This window comes from Strix uralensis, chromosome 2 (assembly GCF_047716275.1).
Source record: "Strix uralensis isolate ZFMK-TIS-50842 chromosome 2, bStrUra1, whole genome shotgun sequence".
Classification (NCBI taxonomy): Eukaryota; Metazoa; Chordata; class Aves; order Strigiformes; family Strigidae; genus Strix; species Strix uralensis.
The window spans coordinates 66,267,022-66,283,746 of record NC_133973.1 but is presented as its reverse complement, the minus strand read 5'-3'; the positions used below and the strand labels follow the sequence as shown (position 1 = coordinate 66,283,746).

The following is a 16,725-nucleotide window of genomic DNA, read 5'->3' as shown; positions in this document are numbered from 1 at the left end:
AGGGAAACAGAAATTTTCACTTGAAAACCATTGTCTGTCTACAGAAGTTCGTAAGTTGCTTTATATTCGATTTTCCTGTAACTAAGAATCAGTTATTTTATATTTTATTCTTAAAAAGGATATTCTTGGACCATGCTTGATATAATTACAACACATTATAAACAGGAGAAAATAGAACCAAAGAAACCAGCTACTACTAACAGTGCTACAGAATTATAGATGCATAAAGGTGTAACTCTAAGCCCTCTGAACAAAATATAGGAGGTTTAAAATTAACATTTCCTTCATTCACCTTAAACCACACACATAAAAGAGTATTAGTCTTGATTAAGAAGTATTTAATGTAAAAAAATATTGGAACGATTTTTCCTGTGTGTCATGGGTTAACAGATTTGCAGTGAAGGAAGAGTGGTGACCTGGGCAGCTTCTGCTTGCGAGCTTTAAACTGCAAGGGTCCCCAGCCCATAACGCTGGCTCAGTGCCCCCTCTGTGCTCTTCGCTAGCCTCCGTAGCTCCCCTAGGGATCTACTTTCTAATTTAAAAGATCTGTCTTCATTAACATCTTTTAGACTGTAAAATATTAATGATATGAAACATCTGCCTCTTCTTCTTTAACAGAAGTTACAGTGTTTATAAAAAGACTCAGGAGAAAGACAGACCTTTCTAACATTGCCAAGGTATGTTCCAGAATCCGTAAAACAAAAAAAATGGGCATCTCATTCACTCAGGCAGTTTGGACTATTTATGAGATGCTCCACTGTAGGACAACAGCAGCAGCACAAGTGTTCTTAGCTGTATACTGACCATGGTCCAAATCACGCTCACCCTCCTACCCATCTCTTCCCACACCGTAAGTATGCTGAGGGGGCCATTTCCTCCCTCTGGGTTCTGTGACAGCCTCTGAGATATGGTCAGTGGTCCCCTATGGAGAGGAGAACACAGTAGCTGGAAGGGTCAGATGACAGTTTCCAGTATCCTCGCTCAGCCATGCCAAAGCCAGTCAGATAGGACATGCTGGAGCTATTCTAAAATTGGTTTTATGCAGCAGCCTGATCACTCTCTATGACGAGTGCTGCAGCAGCCTGCACAAGGGAAATCACTAATATGCTGGCTGCAGTGAAGCTGCAGGGTCGGGGAGCAGGCCATGAAGTCTTTAAGGGCACAAGACCCTCACCTTTTTCATGGATCCCAGGGATCAGTTGGCAAAATCTTCTTCATCCTCTGGCCAGACAGTGTTGGAAAGAGCACTGCAGGGTAGCATCCTCTGAACTTTGCTCCTCAGGGCCATCACTCAGATTGGCTTTTTTCCCTTGGGAAGAAAGAGACAAAAATCTCTCTAACAATTAATATCTCTGCCTGCTTTTTGTTCTACAGTATCATTCTTCTCAGCTACAGAGATGTATCCAGGAGATGCATTTTTAACCTTTTGAACACTGCAAAGTAAATTGTTTCATTCAGTGCTGCATTATTATGAGGGGTTGCACCCTCTCTGCAGCGTTCCTTCCATTGGTGTCCTTTGGATACTTCCAAAAGCTTGGGTTGTGAGGTGGTCCAGGCCATGACAGAAGAGATAGGTCACAAATAAGGAAGAAAGCAGAAGAGAACAGGTGGTCTATGGTGGTATATTCTCTCCTCTCCTTGAAACAGCAAGTACAAGATTTTCCCAACATGCCGCCTGGCTTAAATCACTACATTGTGTCCCCACAATAAAGGGGAGGAAGGAAGCGAACTGTGGCTTCTTGGACTGCACAGCAGTGTCACATTCTTCCTTAATAAATCACAGAATCACAGAATGGTTTGGGTTGGAAGAGACCTTAAAGATCACCTAGTTCCAACCCCCCTGCCATGGGCAGGGACACCTTCCACTAGACCAGGCTGCTCAAAGCCCCGTCCAACCTGGCCTTGAACACTTCCAGGGAGGGGGCAGTCACAACTTCTCTAGGCAACCTGTTCCAGTGTCTCATCACCCTCACAGCAAAGAATTTCTTCCTTATAGCTAATCTAAATGTACCCTCTTTCAGTTTAAAACTGTTACCCCTTGTCCTATCACTGCACTTGCGGATAGAGTCCCTACCCACCTTTCCTGTTGGCCCCCTTTCAGTACTGGAAGGCTGCTATAAGGTCTCCCCAGAGCCTTCTCTTCTCTAGGCTGAACAACCCCAACTCTCTCAGCCTCTCCTCATAAGGGAGGTGCTCCAGCCCCCTGATCATCTTTGTGGCCCTTCTCTAGACTCGGTCAAGCAGGTCTACATCCTTCTTATGCTGGGAGCCCCAGAGCTGGACACAGTACTCCAGGTATCTTTTATTTATGGGAAAACTTCATCACCAGCAGAATACAAAACACATACATCACTTACTTTAAAAAAGTTTTAAAAAATAAAAATAATAATGCACAAGGATGCATAGGTTGACTTCTGTGAAGTGTTGAGCACTTGCAGTTCCCATTTACTGCAGCAGCCCGCGGAGATACTAAATACTTTAAAAGCTCAGCTTCATGTGCTTCTAAACAGTGCTTCTTATGCACTGAAGAATGTGATCCAGCAAGACTGCAAATACCAACTACTCCCAGTCATTTGCATTTGACTTACATACTCAGACTTTACATCACCCTCCTCTGCTCAAGTCATGATGTCAAGGTGCTTGCTGGTTGTAGCTTTTTGATTCTTCCCTGCCTATTCCTAATGTGCAGAAAAGCTGCAGAGAGTCAACGCTGAATTTACACCCTCAAGATTTAGGGCAAGAGAATTGCAGCCTAGTTGGGGGGGAATTCTCTAGCAGTGGCCTCTGGCTGCTTTACATCCCCTTTACACTGTTTAACCAGCACAAAGTGAACCTAGCAGACCTGAGAGTCAGGGTCAGATCTGTGCTTACAGCTGAGCACATTCTGAGCCTGGTTCTTGTTCATGCTAATGAGCTCTTGGCCCTGTTCTCACAAGTAAATGATGTTTGCACCTTCTCTAGAGTCTCCTTAAAATACAATGGAAGGGCAAAGGAGTTCCAGTGTATGTGATGATTAGTCCCATTGGCAATTTAAAAACAATAGTTTCGATAAGTGAAATTACGTAAGTCCCATAAATGAGCATCCCCATAGTCTTTCAGCAGTCACATAGGCTCTATTACAACTTCTACGAGAGATTTTACCAAAGCCATGGATACTGGGCTCCAGAAAAACAGGGTAGGAAACAAATACCAGATAAACATTCTCCTGCAAATGTATCCTCCTGTTCAGTGAACACCAGAAGATGTTTAACCACAGGTGTTTAAAATTTTCAGCATGTGAGAAACATGCAGATGCTTCGAGGGGAGGTGGATGTCCCTCAGAAAGGACAGCTAAGTGTTTTAGTCAGTCAGACATGATCCTAGGCTTGTGTAGACTCGTATCCCATTTGCTCTGGTGGGCCTCATCAGATGCTCATGTGAAGTGGGTATAAGTAGAGTAATTGATGCCTCACTCTTCCTCCATTGTACTCTCCTGACTTCCAGCAACCTGAGATGAAGGTTATATCCACATCTTGGTATTTAATAGCTTGATTTTGGTATCCAGAACATCTTGGGGTAGTGAGTTCCAAGGTTTGATGACTTGTTGTGTGAAAAAATACTTTCTTCTATTATTTTAAAATTTCTACCCTTCTTCATGGAATTCTCCCTGCAAACCTCCATCAGATCCTTCCTCAGTTATTTCTCTTCAAAGCTAAAGTTTATCTCATCTTCTCACATAGAAGTCATTTGATATTTCTAATCATCCTTCCTCAGTTTTCTCTGTCTAAAATGCACCTGGAATTTCAACTAGAGAATGATGGTCAAAGCAGGTGAGAGTGCTCCTAATGAGAAGTACTACAGAGGAGCTGTGCAGTTGCAGCCTCTGAATGGTGTAACCACACCTTCCCTTGTACAGTACTTTGCAATAATTCAGCCACCTGGTGAGAAAATAGGAACAATTTTGTCAGGGTCAGCATTCAAAAGAAAAAAAAGTAACTTTCCCATCATGTGTAGGTAAAGCGGGCTGACAGCTGCTACTACCTGGATATGCAGAAGTAATTAGAGCATAAAAAGGTGCAAATTCCCTATGAGAAATGATGCTTGTCATTTTCCGGGGCTGATTCCTGCCTCTGGTAAGCTGTATTTAAGTGTTGTCAGAGCTGGCTCTCAGTCATTTAGAGAATTGTATTTAGTATGGTGAAGTGCAATGGCTAAAGGGACCAGTCTAAACCACTGGGGCATGGAGTCGGGTGCTAGCAGTGTACTGAAGGTGCTGCCCCTGGTAGTTCCCAGCATTCAGGTCAGGTGTTCATGTTGGAAGCAGCAGCTCTTCTTCTGACACTGGAAACTCCAAGTAAAACAAGTAAAAAGACTTTGTCTTTAACTTCACTGAAGGGGATTACCGAGTAAGAATCAGAGTACTTTTGGTATTTCGGTAAAGCTAGCAGAATGATGAAAAAGAAAAATGGCTGTACTGGGAATTATGTTTGCAAACAAATAGGCAGCCACATTCACTGCTGCTTGTGGGGTCATGATAAGCACCTGGTGAATGGGATTTGTTAAAATGTTTATGAATCTGGAAGTTTTTCTGAATTTTACAAAAAATATTTTTCCTCTGGAAGGCCCAACTGGACATGGATTATTCATATAAAACCGCAAAATTCAACAAAGGCTTTAGGATCTTACTGACTTCTGTATGGAAGTGAGAGACTAAATGTATGGACTAACAAATTTCAATGGATTGAGGTTTAAATTCCTTCACTGTTTTCATCATTTCATCAAGAATCTGAAGGAATATTGTGTGATAATAGCAATTAATGAAAAAAAAAAGTGAAGAGATGAGGATCAAATGTTAAGCTGAAAATTGTTTGCAATATCTATGTGAGTAATACTTTTTGGGACAAATATGAAACCAGATTTGTTCATGAACGACTCATAAGCAGACAAATGGGATAAAATCCCAACTAAGATTAACTAATACCGTATTTCTAATGTTATTTTTACTTGACAAAATTTGCCTTTGAATTTAATTGAAACAAGTACTAAGGACAGGTAACATCGAGGAAAAGTCAGCCCTGATACACCATTCCATGTTTTAGACAAAAATACCGTTATTTGAAGTAACTATAATAACTCCAGGCAAAACCGATTGCCCAGGCAGTTGCCCAGATACTTCAAGCATGTTAGCCTTGTCTGCTACATCACAGACAGCAACACAGAGCGTCATTGAAAATAATATCTCCCAGAACAAAAAACGCTTGAAGACATCTTAAGATTCATCTCCCTTATTTTTTTTCCCCAATTTGGAGACTGGTTACATAAAGTCTAGTACTGAATAAGGAAAGCTTTTTGACCAAGTTAAGAGCTTGAGAAAATGAAAGGCATTAACTGTTTTCTTATTCTCTATAGACAGTGAGAACAATCTTGAACAGCAACAGCAAAGTCACTGTTCTGCGATCAGAATTGCATTCTGCCATTGATCAGGGATTTCTGGATGTGCCTGGAAACTTCTTTCAATCGAAGCTTAGGAATCCAGAGGAGCTGCAGAATGACATAGAACTCAAATGTAATATTTTTTTGCTATATTTTCTGTCTATCCACTTAAGCCCTTGCTTGCCATTGTTAAAGCTCCAGCATTTCCTCTTGTTTATTCATGGCATCTGCCCTAATGGGAAATACAGACTTGCCGTAACCCGAAGTACTGGAAAAGAGCCAATAAAATTGAGAATGGAGCATGTAATACTATTCTTTTAACTTTAAAGGTTAGGAATGAAAGGCTTTCCGTTCTGACTCTCTCTTAAAGCTTTCTATGGCAGCAGGAGGGGGGTTTGTGTTACTAAATGATGTATCTTCCAGAAGGTTGACAAACAGGGATATTAATTTTTTACCTTTTTCTTTGACAAAAAAGAAGTTTCCAAGAGTTGCATTTCTCAATTTTCCTCTGTTATTAATCAAAGTACACAAAATAATTTCTTGTGGTCAGATTTTAAAATATTTTATGCTGAACTGGATGAGGACTATTGGCCTTTCGGCTTTCATGTCCTTTTGCTGTATTACAGCCTGTGGGATCGATGTGCTGCTGTAAATACAGTTTGTATGCAGCCATGACATAATGCATTTGCAAGCTTAATAAAAAGGGATGGGAATGTGATGGCAAGTTAATTCTTAGATTAATGGGCTGCCATTTAAATTATTAGCAAGAGACAGGCAAGTTGGACTAGGCTGTGCATGGAACTGATGGGGGTAAACCTCAGCTCTTTGTTCCTGGCCCACCCCCGACTCACTCACTGACAAGGGATGTGCCACAGCCTTTCCATGACTCCTTTCAGTAGGAATAATAATTTGCCTTCTTCACAGAACGATCAGGAGAACCATTTAAATATTTATATACATTATAAAATCAAAACCACTGCACAGAACACTTTTATTACATTTGCTCATTATATTAATGATGATCTTACTTTTTCCAAGGTGGATTTATTGCATTCTCTGTTTTCATTGTTTTTCCAAACTGTTATTTATAATAAGCAAGGTTTCACAGACCCAATCTGTATGTCTTCTTGAAGGAATATATATCAGAAGGGTGTAAATTCAGAGAGGTGCCATAGTGATGTACCCTTTGGCACTGGTGGATTCCAATGTTTTGGGGGAACAGCTGCACTGATATGTGGCAATATTATCTATAATTCTGTTGGTCTACAGAATATTCTGCATTTTCTGTTATTGTTTTAAAACTGTTCTCTCCCCCTCAACAGATAAACCAAGATTTTTTCTTCTCAACACATAAAATCTCAGATAAGTAAGTTGGTATTGCTAACCAAATGCTAGCTTTCACATTGGAAGCATTTATTCTTGACACCTTTGCCATGATGACTAGATCAGTGTAGATACGGTGGAAATAGACATAAATGTGAATTCTGACTGATTTCAAAGTGCGGTACTATTCATCAGTAAAGGAATGGTATATTAATCAAAATGCTATAGACAGATGTCTTAATATTTTAAGCTAAAGATAAAAGAAAAAAAAAGCTAAAACTGCATAAACAAACCAAAAAGCAAGCCAATCACTTCAAGTAATGATCCTTCTTCTGTATTTCATAGGTTTGAACGACCTAATGTCTTTGCTGATACCTTACACAGATATTCGAGTTCTCCTGAGCTGTGTGTCTTCAAATCTTCAGGCTTTTGTCATTCAGGTATAAAATTAATTTAATAATTTCAGAAAAGAAGGAGTGATCCCATTATTTATCCTGCTACATGCTGACTGTCACTAGTCTGCAGGAACTACATTGTACACTACCAACCTGACCAGACTGCAGATTTGCATAAATACAATTTATGCATGCTGCAGAAAAAGGGGGAATTAATTGGAATACAAAATTCCATCTGTGCAAACAAACTACAAGCATATTTCTGCACATATATCCACTCGGGCAGTTTCAGTATCTGCTCTCATTTCATAGACACATATTATAACAGTCCCTAATAACCCAAAATTCAGAAGAAAAATGTTAGTAAAAATGAAGAGAACACTTCATGATTCCTGAAACTGTTGATTCAAGAAACTGTTGACTTTTAGCAGGTGGTAGGAGAGTGATAATTTCTAGTACAATGTCTCTAGCTCTTGTGAAAGATTCAAATATGATCATCCTTGCGCATGTACCTTTCCATAGGTTACCAACTCTACCACCCCTGTTTCATCACTGATTCAGAATTAACAATAGCCTGATGGTACCACTGCATTCAGTTGGTTGTCAGACCAATTAACTTGGGTCTGGGTGGTGGTAAAGTGGTTTTTTTTTTCCCTTTCTGAAGAAGCAGAGTAAACTGTACTTCTTTAGTTTGATTTTTTTTTTTTTTTTTTTAAATAAGAATAGCACTTTGCGGTTCCGTGATGCCTTCATCTCATAGAACCCTCATCTACCTCATGGGATGGTATAGAGAAGATGGAACGGGACTTTTTTCCTTGGGGTTCACAGTTATAGGGTATAAGTCAATAGACACAAGTTGCAGCAAAGAAAATTTCTAACAAAGAAAAAAAAAATTACCATGAAGGTAGTTAAGTTTGGGAAGAGGTTACCCAGAAAGGGTGTGGAATCTCCATCCTGGAGGTATTCAGAACTTGACTGGACAAGGCCTGAACCAAGCTGGCCATGCTTTGAGCAAGAGGTTGGATTAGATGATGTCCAAAGATCCCTTTCAACTTATTTTAGGATTCTAACAAAAAACCTTCTTGTTCCACCTTTGTATGCAGTTTGTATGGGGAAATACTCTGCCACACAATAGGGAATTATTTTAACCAACTTTAACATAAAGCATTTTTTTTCTCTATCTGCAGCCAAGCAGGAGTAAAGAGGAGTTTAGAAAACTGGCATCGAATTTCCAGTTGAGATGGAACTTCCTAGTGAGTGCAGTAAGCAAGGCTATGACCCTCAACAGTCCAGTCAGTTTTGGTGAGTAGGATCTTTGTGACTCTTATCTGACACTCCCCTTTCCGCCCTGAGATGGCAGAGGCACCAGATCATTTTAACTGACATAAATTCACACTACAGTCAATGGGGGCATCACTTCTTCCTACTCCCTTCCTTGCATCAGGCAGCACCATTCACCTGGTGATGTAGCTAGCCGGGTCAGGGAAACAAAACGATTAGCTTTCAGCAAGATTTGTTTTCTGATCCAAACTCTAGGGTGAGCATAACAGAGGAAAGTAGGAGCATGCAGCTGGAGATGGCGGGAAGGGCAGGACTCCCTCTTTCGGCAGAAGCCATCATTTGCCTGTGGAAATACGGGGAACAGCAGCCTGAGGTGTGAGCCTCTGCTCTCCCTCCCTTCAGGAGCTGCACACCCCAGCAAAAGGGTGTGATGGAGAGCTGGGGCTGCTAATATCCCAAACTATAAAAACTCCAGATCTCTCAAGTGATAGCTCCGTCCTTCATGTTCTTTCTGTATAACACAGTCAGAGCAGAGCCACTGTGATAATTCTTGCCAAAAAGGCAATTACTTCCTCTGACAAGAGCTATATGATCCTTTTCCTTATACATTACACTGACACAAGTGCTTGCCTAGCCAGCAGCAAGCCTGTTTAAGGTGTTAAACTGACTGAAAAAGAGTCACTCCTTTAGCTGGGTTAGTTTTCTGTCTGTTTTAGGGCTCTGAGCTGTCAAGCATCAAATCCATCCCACACCAGTGCAAGGCAAGAGAAGCAAAGGGACTGTGCAGTCACATTCACTCAAAGTGGCTTGAAGTGGTACAACCACATCTTGAATCAGTTCAGTCTCTTCCATTTCTGTATTGCATCAATGCTACCTGCCTTTCTCTTCATTTGTAAGACCTTTCAGAGACTTGCTCTCTATTATTCAATCTGCAGAAATGCACCATCTCCTGTGAGCAGCATCTGATCCCAACCTGCATGAACCGCTTTTTAGATTTTCAAAGGAGCAACTTCATATTTTTTATTCTGTTGGATGGAGCTTCACACAAATACCCAGAGAAAACCTCATTGTCTTCTTTGAAATTCCCCTTCAAAACTGTACTTTCATGTGTTTCCTACAAAGACATAACAAAGGGATATGTTAAGGTTGTTGCCTTTTGTATCCTTCAGTATTCTTCCCCTGCTAATGTCAGTGTTTGTGTATGTATGTGCGTACCCCTTTTCTGGATCTAGCTGCTACCTTTTGCCTTATATTTAGATTGCAAACTCTCTGCAGCAGGATCAGAGTTTTGTTCTGCATCCGCGGGGAACATAGTACAGTAGGGTCCCTTGTCCATCAGCTGCTGCACTACAGCAATAATAAAATAATCATTCCATTCTCTCTCTCCAGAGGAGTTCTGCACAAAACTCTCCAACATTACATGCAATATTTTAAGCAATGAGGAAATTAGAATGAATTCCAAGGATAGCACTGGAAGCATAATGTTTGTTGAAATTCCCCACAATGATGAAATCCTCTTCCCTCTTTCCACCACAAGAAGAGTTTAATGAATTGCCTCCCTGTTCTGCAGTTGTCAGTGGCTGGGTACACAACTGATGGAGACCATCCCTTCCTCTACCCTTCCTTGAATTAGTTATAAATTATATTTTCATCCCACTTATGACAGTCTTCCTACTATACTTCAGTAACACTAAGATTGAATTCTCACATATGAGAGAGTTAAAAAATATCTTAAACCTTTCTCTATGATGCTCCAATTAACTTGATCATTATTATCTTCTTTCTTAATACTCTTGGTTCTTTAACATTTTGGGCTACATGACCTGTTAATGTCCCTTCTTTCCCATGTTTCTATTCTGGTAGGATTTCAGGTTTTAGTGGACAGGACTGAAACCGTTATGTTAACAAGCCATCTGGTATAAAAGTTCTGTAGTCGGGGTCATCACTTTTCAGAAATTTCTTAAATCTCAGCATTTCTTGCAGGTATGGAGGGCATCCTGCAAATTGAAATATGTAACATCCACATTGAGGAAACACACTTACTTAGGGAAATGTGTGAGTGTCATGTTAATGCAGTGTGCCTCCCCCCAAAATAAACTACATAACAGTAAGCGAAACCAAACCTACTTCAGTCTGGGGCTCTTTCCTTGGAGTTTGGCTCATCTGGCACACATAATATACTGGCATACTCACACCTCTAAATTTAGGATTGACTTTTACCCTCTTCCAGACCAGCCTCCACATGGGTGATGCCCAAGTGTGACCAGAGGAACCATGCAGTTACCCCCGCTGTAAGGCAGCAAGGGGCATGTGTGCTACAGAAGTCAGAGCTAATGGGACCTCTGCAGCTCTTTCAGCTCCACCTCTCCAGCAAATGTACTGCTATGTATCTCCATCACAGCCTCATGTCAGCCAGTACACCCCCATTTCCTCACCAGTCTCCCTTATGAGCCATTCAGGGATGTACTGAGCCATGCTGGCTGCACAGTGACTTGTGCATTCCTCTTTTGCAAGTAAGCTGATTCAACTTACTCCCTCTTCAAAACTGTGTCCCTCTGTATTATCCCAAGGGACAACTGGAGCAGTAGCTTTTGTTTCAAGCCTACTGTTATTGAATATATTGAAAACACCCGTAAGACTGTTAGAAACACTCACGGACTACTAGTGTCAGGTCTGTATAGTTTGAACTCCAAGTATAAAAGTCCCTTTCCTTTTCCAATAGATAAACAACTCATTCCGCTTACTTTGCTATCATTTAAAGATGTGCAAAAGGACAAACAGCAGAAGCAGCAGCTTCTCAGACACATATAACATCAAAAGAGGCAGTATTTTTCATTTTTAAATCTCTGTAAACCTTGGTTGTCCATGTAAATTGTGGCATCTCCTTGTTGATGTCCATGTAAACATTTTTGGGGGATGCAGAGGTGATGAATTACTTGATGAATTCCTATCCAGATTTATGGCATGGAAGAAGACCTTCTCTTTACTGTAAGGGCTTTCAACCAAGGTATGTGTCAAAAGTCAATGTCCTCAGCAAGTCTCTCTTGGCTTTTAGCAGTTATGCCCCAAGTGCAAGGTACGCCATTTAATGTCACAGATACGGGACATACAGATGTCTGTAGGAAGGTTTGCTTGGGAAGAGGTGGAATGATTTATCTGTCCAAGGGGAGAAGGGATGATCTGTGGTTGTTGATAAGTCTTGTAGTAGCAGTGAATGTGGGGGAAGAACTTGAACAGGAAAGCGAATAAACACAAGTACACTTTCCCCTCTAGCTAAAAAAAGGAGAAAAGGCTTTTGCTTATGTTTAAAATCTGCAGTTGGTGCCTATTTTGCTGTGATACTTGAAAGTACATAATTTGTAAGTACTATTTGATGAGTGCTAGTATGCTACTTTGTCTAGCCCATTACTATAATGAAGCCCTTCAAAAAAGAACACATCATAAAGATAAGCAAATCAAGAGGTTGTTGAAATTATTTTTGTTTTTCTTTAAACCTAGGATCCTGGCATTTGTTAAATTTGCTACTCATGGATTTTGTGGCTCATGTTTTCCTGTCCTATATAGAGGAGGAGGGAGATGAAAGTTTCTGGGTCGCAAAGCAAAATGATTCCCCTGTTCTGGGGTTTACAAGCCCAGCCATCTCTGGGTCTATTTTGCAGAGGAGCAACCTCAAGCCAGTGCTCCACAGTGCTCCTACAGCTTTGATGCAGAGCCAGAGTAAGTAATTCTTATTAAGAAATTCAGATTAAGAAATGCTTTTCCAGCATTCTGAGTGGTGGACACAGCCACAGGCAGCAAGGTAAAATACACATTAAATAAAACTTTTTTTAAAAAGATATTAATTAGGTAAATCCGGAGGAATCAGGAGGGGTGTGGTTGTTTGGGGTTTTTTATGTGTGTAAAGTACAAGTAATGAAATCTAGGTTCACATGGAGCCATGTCCAATGTCACCGAAACCTCAAGCCACAAAGCATCCTCCACATCCCGCCCCCACCCCATGATCCTATCAAGGGACTGTAATCTCCACACCACCCACCTTCCCATCACCGCAGTTCCCTGGTTCTTTCCTTAGGTTTTCAGCAGACCTTTGGCAGTCCTTCATATTCCCCAAGTGTTGTCTAAGCAAGAGCAGCACTGTTCTGGTGGGTTGGGAGCAGCTTGTGGGCTAGCTGACAAACAGGCTGCATGTATTTATTGATCGGAAGAGACCATGGTGTGGTCTTTTCTCGCTGTTGGAAGTGCCAAGAGGCTCTCTTTCTTCCACCTACCTGTCAGTTTTATCAAAACATGCAGAAGTATGAAATCCTTGAGACCTTTCTGCTCCACCAGACTTTTTTGCAGTCAGTCCCAGCATAAGGGATGATATACAGGTAGAAAACAAGATAGACTCTAAGTCTTCCTAGGATACCAGGCTAAATATAAGGACATATGGGAACATGGATCAAGCCTCTGTGCTCAATACAAGTGATGAATTAGACACTCACCTGTTTTCAGATTTCTCTTCCATGCAGTAACAGTACTTGTCTTAAATCTCACAGAACACTGTGTTTTCCAGAAAACAGTGGACAAATGTTAATGGCACCAAGAGTCATGAAGAAAATTACATTTTTGGTGTGATCCTGCTATAGTTATTTTACTCCCCAGATGTATTCAGCTTCCATAAACTAGGACCAGGCTGGAAATGGACTGTTTTAAAAACATCTGTATTAGTTATAAAGACCCTCAGTGGACCCTTGTTTTTTAAATATAGAATATGCTAAAGCTAGCTCAGCAATGAAAATTGGAGAGGAGAAAGAAGACGCAAAGGTGACAAAGTAAGAATGATTTATACATGTGATGGGCATGTTTGACAGTTTTTGTTATTTTTCAAATGTAATATAATGACCCATCCTGACACACCACCTTAATGTCAAAAAACAAACAGAGCTGGGTGCAGGCTACAAGAAAGGAACCTCTAAACCACTGATGGTCAGAAATTAGGAGATAAACCAGTAGAAATCTTACTCACTATCTGCCTTGTTTCCTATGTTTTCGCTATGCTGCCCATATGGGCTTTTGTATGGCCCACTATGCCCATTGCAATGTTCTTATGTGGGTGTCAGCAGACAAGGGTTCGACCCAGGTTTTGTCTGTGTAAGTGATGTGCCTATAAATATGTCTATCAGTTTTGCATATTTTGTACGTGGTCTCAAGAACAGAGCAAGGCTGATTAGAGTGAGGGATGAGGGGTGTCAGGAAGGAAGGGTATAAAACATGAAATTCAGAGTATGATGACTTGAGAGAAGGTATGGGGGAGGGAAGGACATAGTGCAGGATTGGGAGAGTGTAGAATGAGTTTAGAGATTAAAGATCCCAACAGATGACGGATTCTGCCAGTCCATGTGCAAAATGCTGATAATGGTGGGATGAAAAAGAGATTCTAGTAAGAGCCTGCTGATGCTGTGGTTCAAGTGTTTGCAGTTTGTGAGGGAGCTGAAAAATGAACCTGCAGCTCAAAAGGGTTTCAGGAGCTGTAACAGAGTAAGTGAGCACTTCTGCCTACTTGTGTCCTTCAAATGGGTGGTAGCTCCCACCTCAACCACTGCAGGCTCCTTCTTGAGTGTCAATACTAATTCCACAGGTTGCTGAAAAACACAGCTGTCAAAAGCATCTACATCACCCACCACTTTATATCACCATCTCTGTAGATCCTCTGAACAGATTCCCATTGCATGAGGATTTGTGTTCTGTGACTTCTGATCACCAAAAATCTTCATCATGCTCCCAAGCAACCATCTGTCCCTGCTCCTGACTAATCCCCCTTCGGCCACAGCCCGTTCTGCGGGGTATCTAAACCCTCAGCAGCCTTAGTGGCATGCACCAGCCACACTGCTGTTTTCTGGACCATATCTCTGCTCGCTGACATATTGCTCTGTGCATCACGGGTATATTTCATAATTTTTCCTTTTAACTCCCTTACCTCATGCAGCCTCTACAGCTCTCTGCGACCCAGTGTCTTTCGTCAGTTCCCATCCTCCACTCCGTCCTCTGCCAACAACACCAACCTCCGTATCTTTTTCATCTTGTCCCACAAGGCATTTCTATGCCTTCTCTACAGCCTGTTATGCTTGGGAAAAAAATCTGTTCATCGCACCTCCACCCTCATCTCATTGAAATTAGTGCTAAAAACTCAGATTTGCTATGAAACCCTGGAAAAACGAGAGGGAGGACTGGTAACAGAAATCAGAAAAGAATCTCCCAACCTTGCCCTGATAGCAGCAGCATCAATATGTGTCTGTGGCTTAGCAGATCCCTTCATGATCTTTTAGTCATCACCTTCATTCTTCCTCTTCCTTCCCCATCTGTTTTTGGTCCTCCATTCCTAGTTGATGCTGAATATAAATTACACTCCTCAGCAGAGAGACCATGTTTTTCCATTTATTTTGAACAGTGCAGCACATTTCTGAATCCATTTTTTTATAGAATTTGAAGCATGAAAATAATCGTTAATAACCTTGAAAACAGAATACATTCCAAGTTGGTGATATCTCCCGAGGAAAACATTATTTTTATATGAAAAAATGTAGAGGGCGGGGAGTGAGACAATACAGGATTTGAACATGCTGGCTTAATGGGGAGTGTGGCAGGTGAAATGCTATATAGCCAGACGCACATAGTATGAACTAAGAATTGTTGAAACCGGTGGCAGTAACAAAGATGCTCTGAGTGAGCCGTAAGCTATACAACTGCATTGGCCTGATCTTTATTCTTTATCACGGAGCTTGCAGTTGCTTTCTCTCAGCACAAATAGCATTTTTTCATCTAGAAAATCCCATTCTAGGCTTCCTCTCTTTGTTCACTTGTTACCAAATTAAAATCCTATTAAACTGCACACCTGCAGTGGATTTATCTGCAGAACACCATGCTGTAGCTTTTAATCCAATTCCACACCTTCATAACATACAATATACTGCAAATCAGGGCACGAATAGACGGAGGTTACGCTGTTTGTAGCTCTGTTGGCAGAAAGCAAATGAAATGCTTTGATTTATTAAAAAGGGAGAAAAAATAAGGCCATAGTTAACTGCTTCACTTAAAGGAACAATAAGTGTTCATTTGAGTGGTCTGTATAATCCAGGATACAGAGACCAAGTGAAATCATTAACTAAAATGATCAAAAAATGAGAGCAAAATATTGACCTTGCTTAAATTCAGTTGCAAAACTTCTGCTGATTTTAAGAAAGCCAGGATTTCACCATGAAAAAGCAGTCCCCATGAGGGGGAGAGACAGGCTGAGACTATTTGTTTTGAAAAAGAATAGCAGGGCTTATAGCAGACATATAAAATGTGAATGACGTATTAAAAAGTGGATGTGGCTTCTTATCAGACCTTTGCCACGCTATGAGGAAACCCAATGTGTATCTCCTCTTGCTGGGTTAATTGATGTAAAATAAGGTTGCGTATCTGTGAAATACCTCGGGTTCAGCAGAAAAGAACAAAGACTTTTTTATTCAATGAAGGGAGAAACAAATGATTTACAGTTCCTACAGTCAAAACATTTCTATGTTTCTTTTTTAATTTTCAGCTCATCCCGATCATTTTGGAAGAGAGAATTACTAAAACTTTTACTCAGTTGGATCTTTGAGTTGGAAGGGAAGCTCTCTCTACTCAAAAAGACGAACAGACACTTTTTTGCCTCTGATGAACAAACAGCAACTCTTAGAGAAAAACAGCCTGACCTGAAAATTCTTTATGCTAGATATTCTTACTTTTAGATACAACTTTAAGAATTACTGTTTTCATTCTCTTAAATTTAAGATCTTTTTCTGGAAATACTAAATGCAAAACTGTGCTAGCAATGCAGTTACTTTGTCACATGATTTGGCTGTTTGACTTTATTTGAATAAATCTTCAGAAGAAAAAGGTGAAATACTTGTGGTTTGCTTTTATCTATTTCTTGTATTTTTTGCTGTCAGTAAAGCTGAAGGCCTGCCTGAAGTCATCGTGGTAAATTTATCTGGAAGCTACAGAATAGATGAATGACTCTGTGTCAGTGCTGCTTTGTGTCTACCGTGCGTAATTTAAAATTTATATTTATTGCATATAGAACTTGGCACTGATGTCTTGAGAAATTCCTGCTTTGTTTCCCATTTATGCAGGATACAAGAGTCAATATCTCACATATAATTCTATTAACTGAAATAAAATAGGTTGTATATAATGTTATCAATTTGTTTATGTTAGAAACAAGGTTGTTTGAACTTGTTCTATAAGCAAAGTACAAGCAAAGCCTCTTACAAAGAGAAAGCCTGGAATAAATTTGTATGAAATAGTA

General features: G+C 40.5%; 1 protein-coding gene across 1 annotated transcript in view; it reads left to right on the top strand.

The window, feature by feature from the left end:
- Positions 1-16,214, top strand: part of RFX8 (regulatory factor X8) — a 33,495-nt gene extending 17,281 nt beyond the window's left edge. Inside the window, 7 exon segments of the mRNA XM_074859075.1 lie at positions 619-677; positions 5,389-5,545; positions 7,081-7,175; positions 8,318-8,432; positions 11,910-12,029; positions 12,032-12,128; positions 15,976-16,214. Of these exon segments, the coding sequence (XP_074715176.1) occupies positions 619-677; positions 5,389-5,545; positions 7,081-7,175; positions 8,318-8,432; positions 11,910-12,029; positions 12,032-12,128; positions 15,976-16,165 (833 nt within the window). The 3' untranslated portion in view covers positions 16,166-16,214.
- Positions 16,215-16,725: the final 511 nt, after the last annotated feature.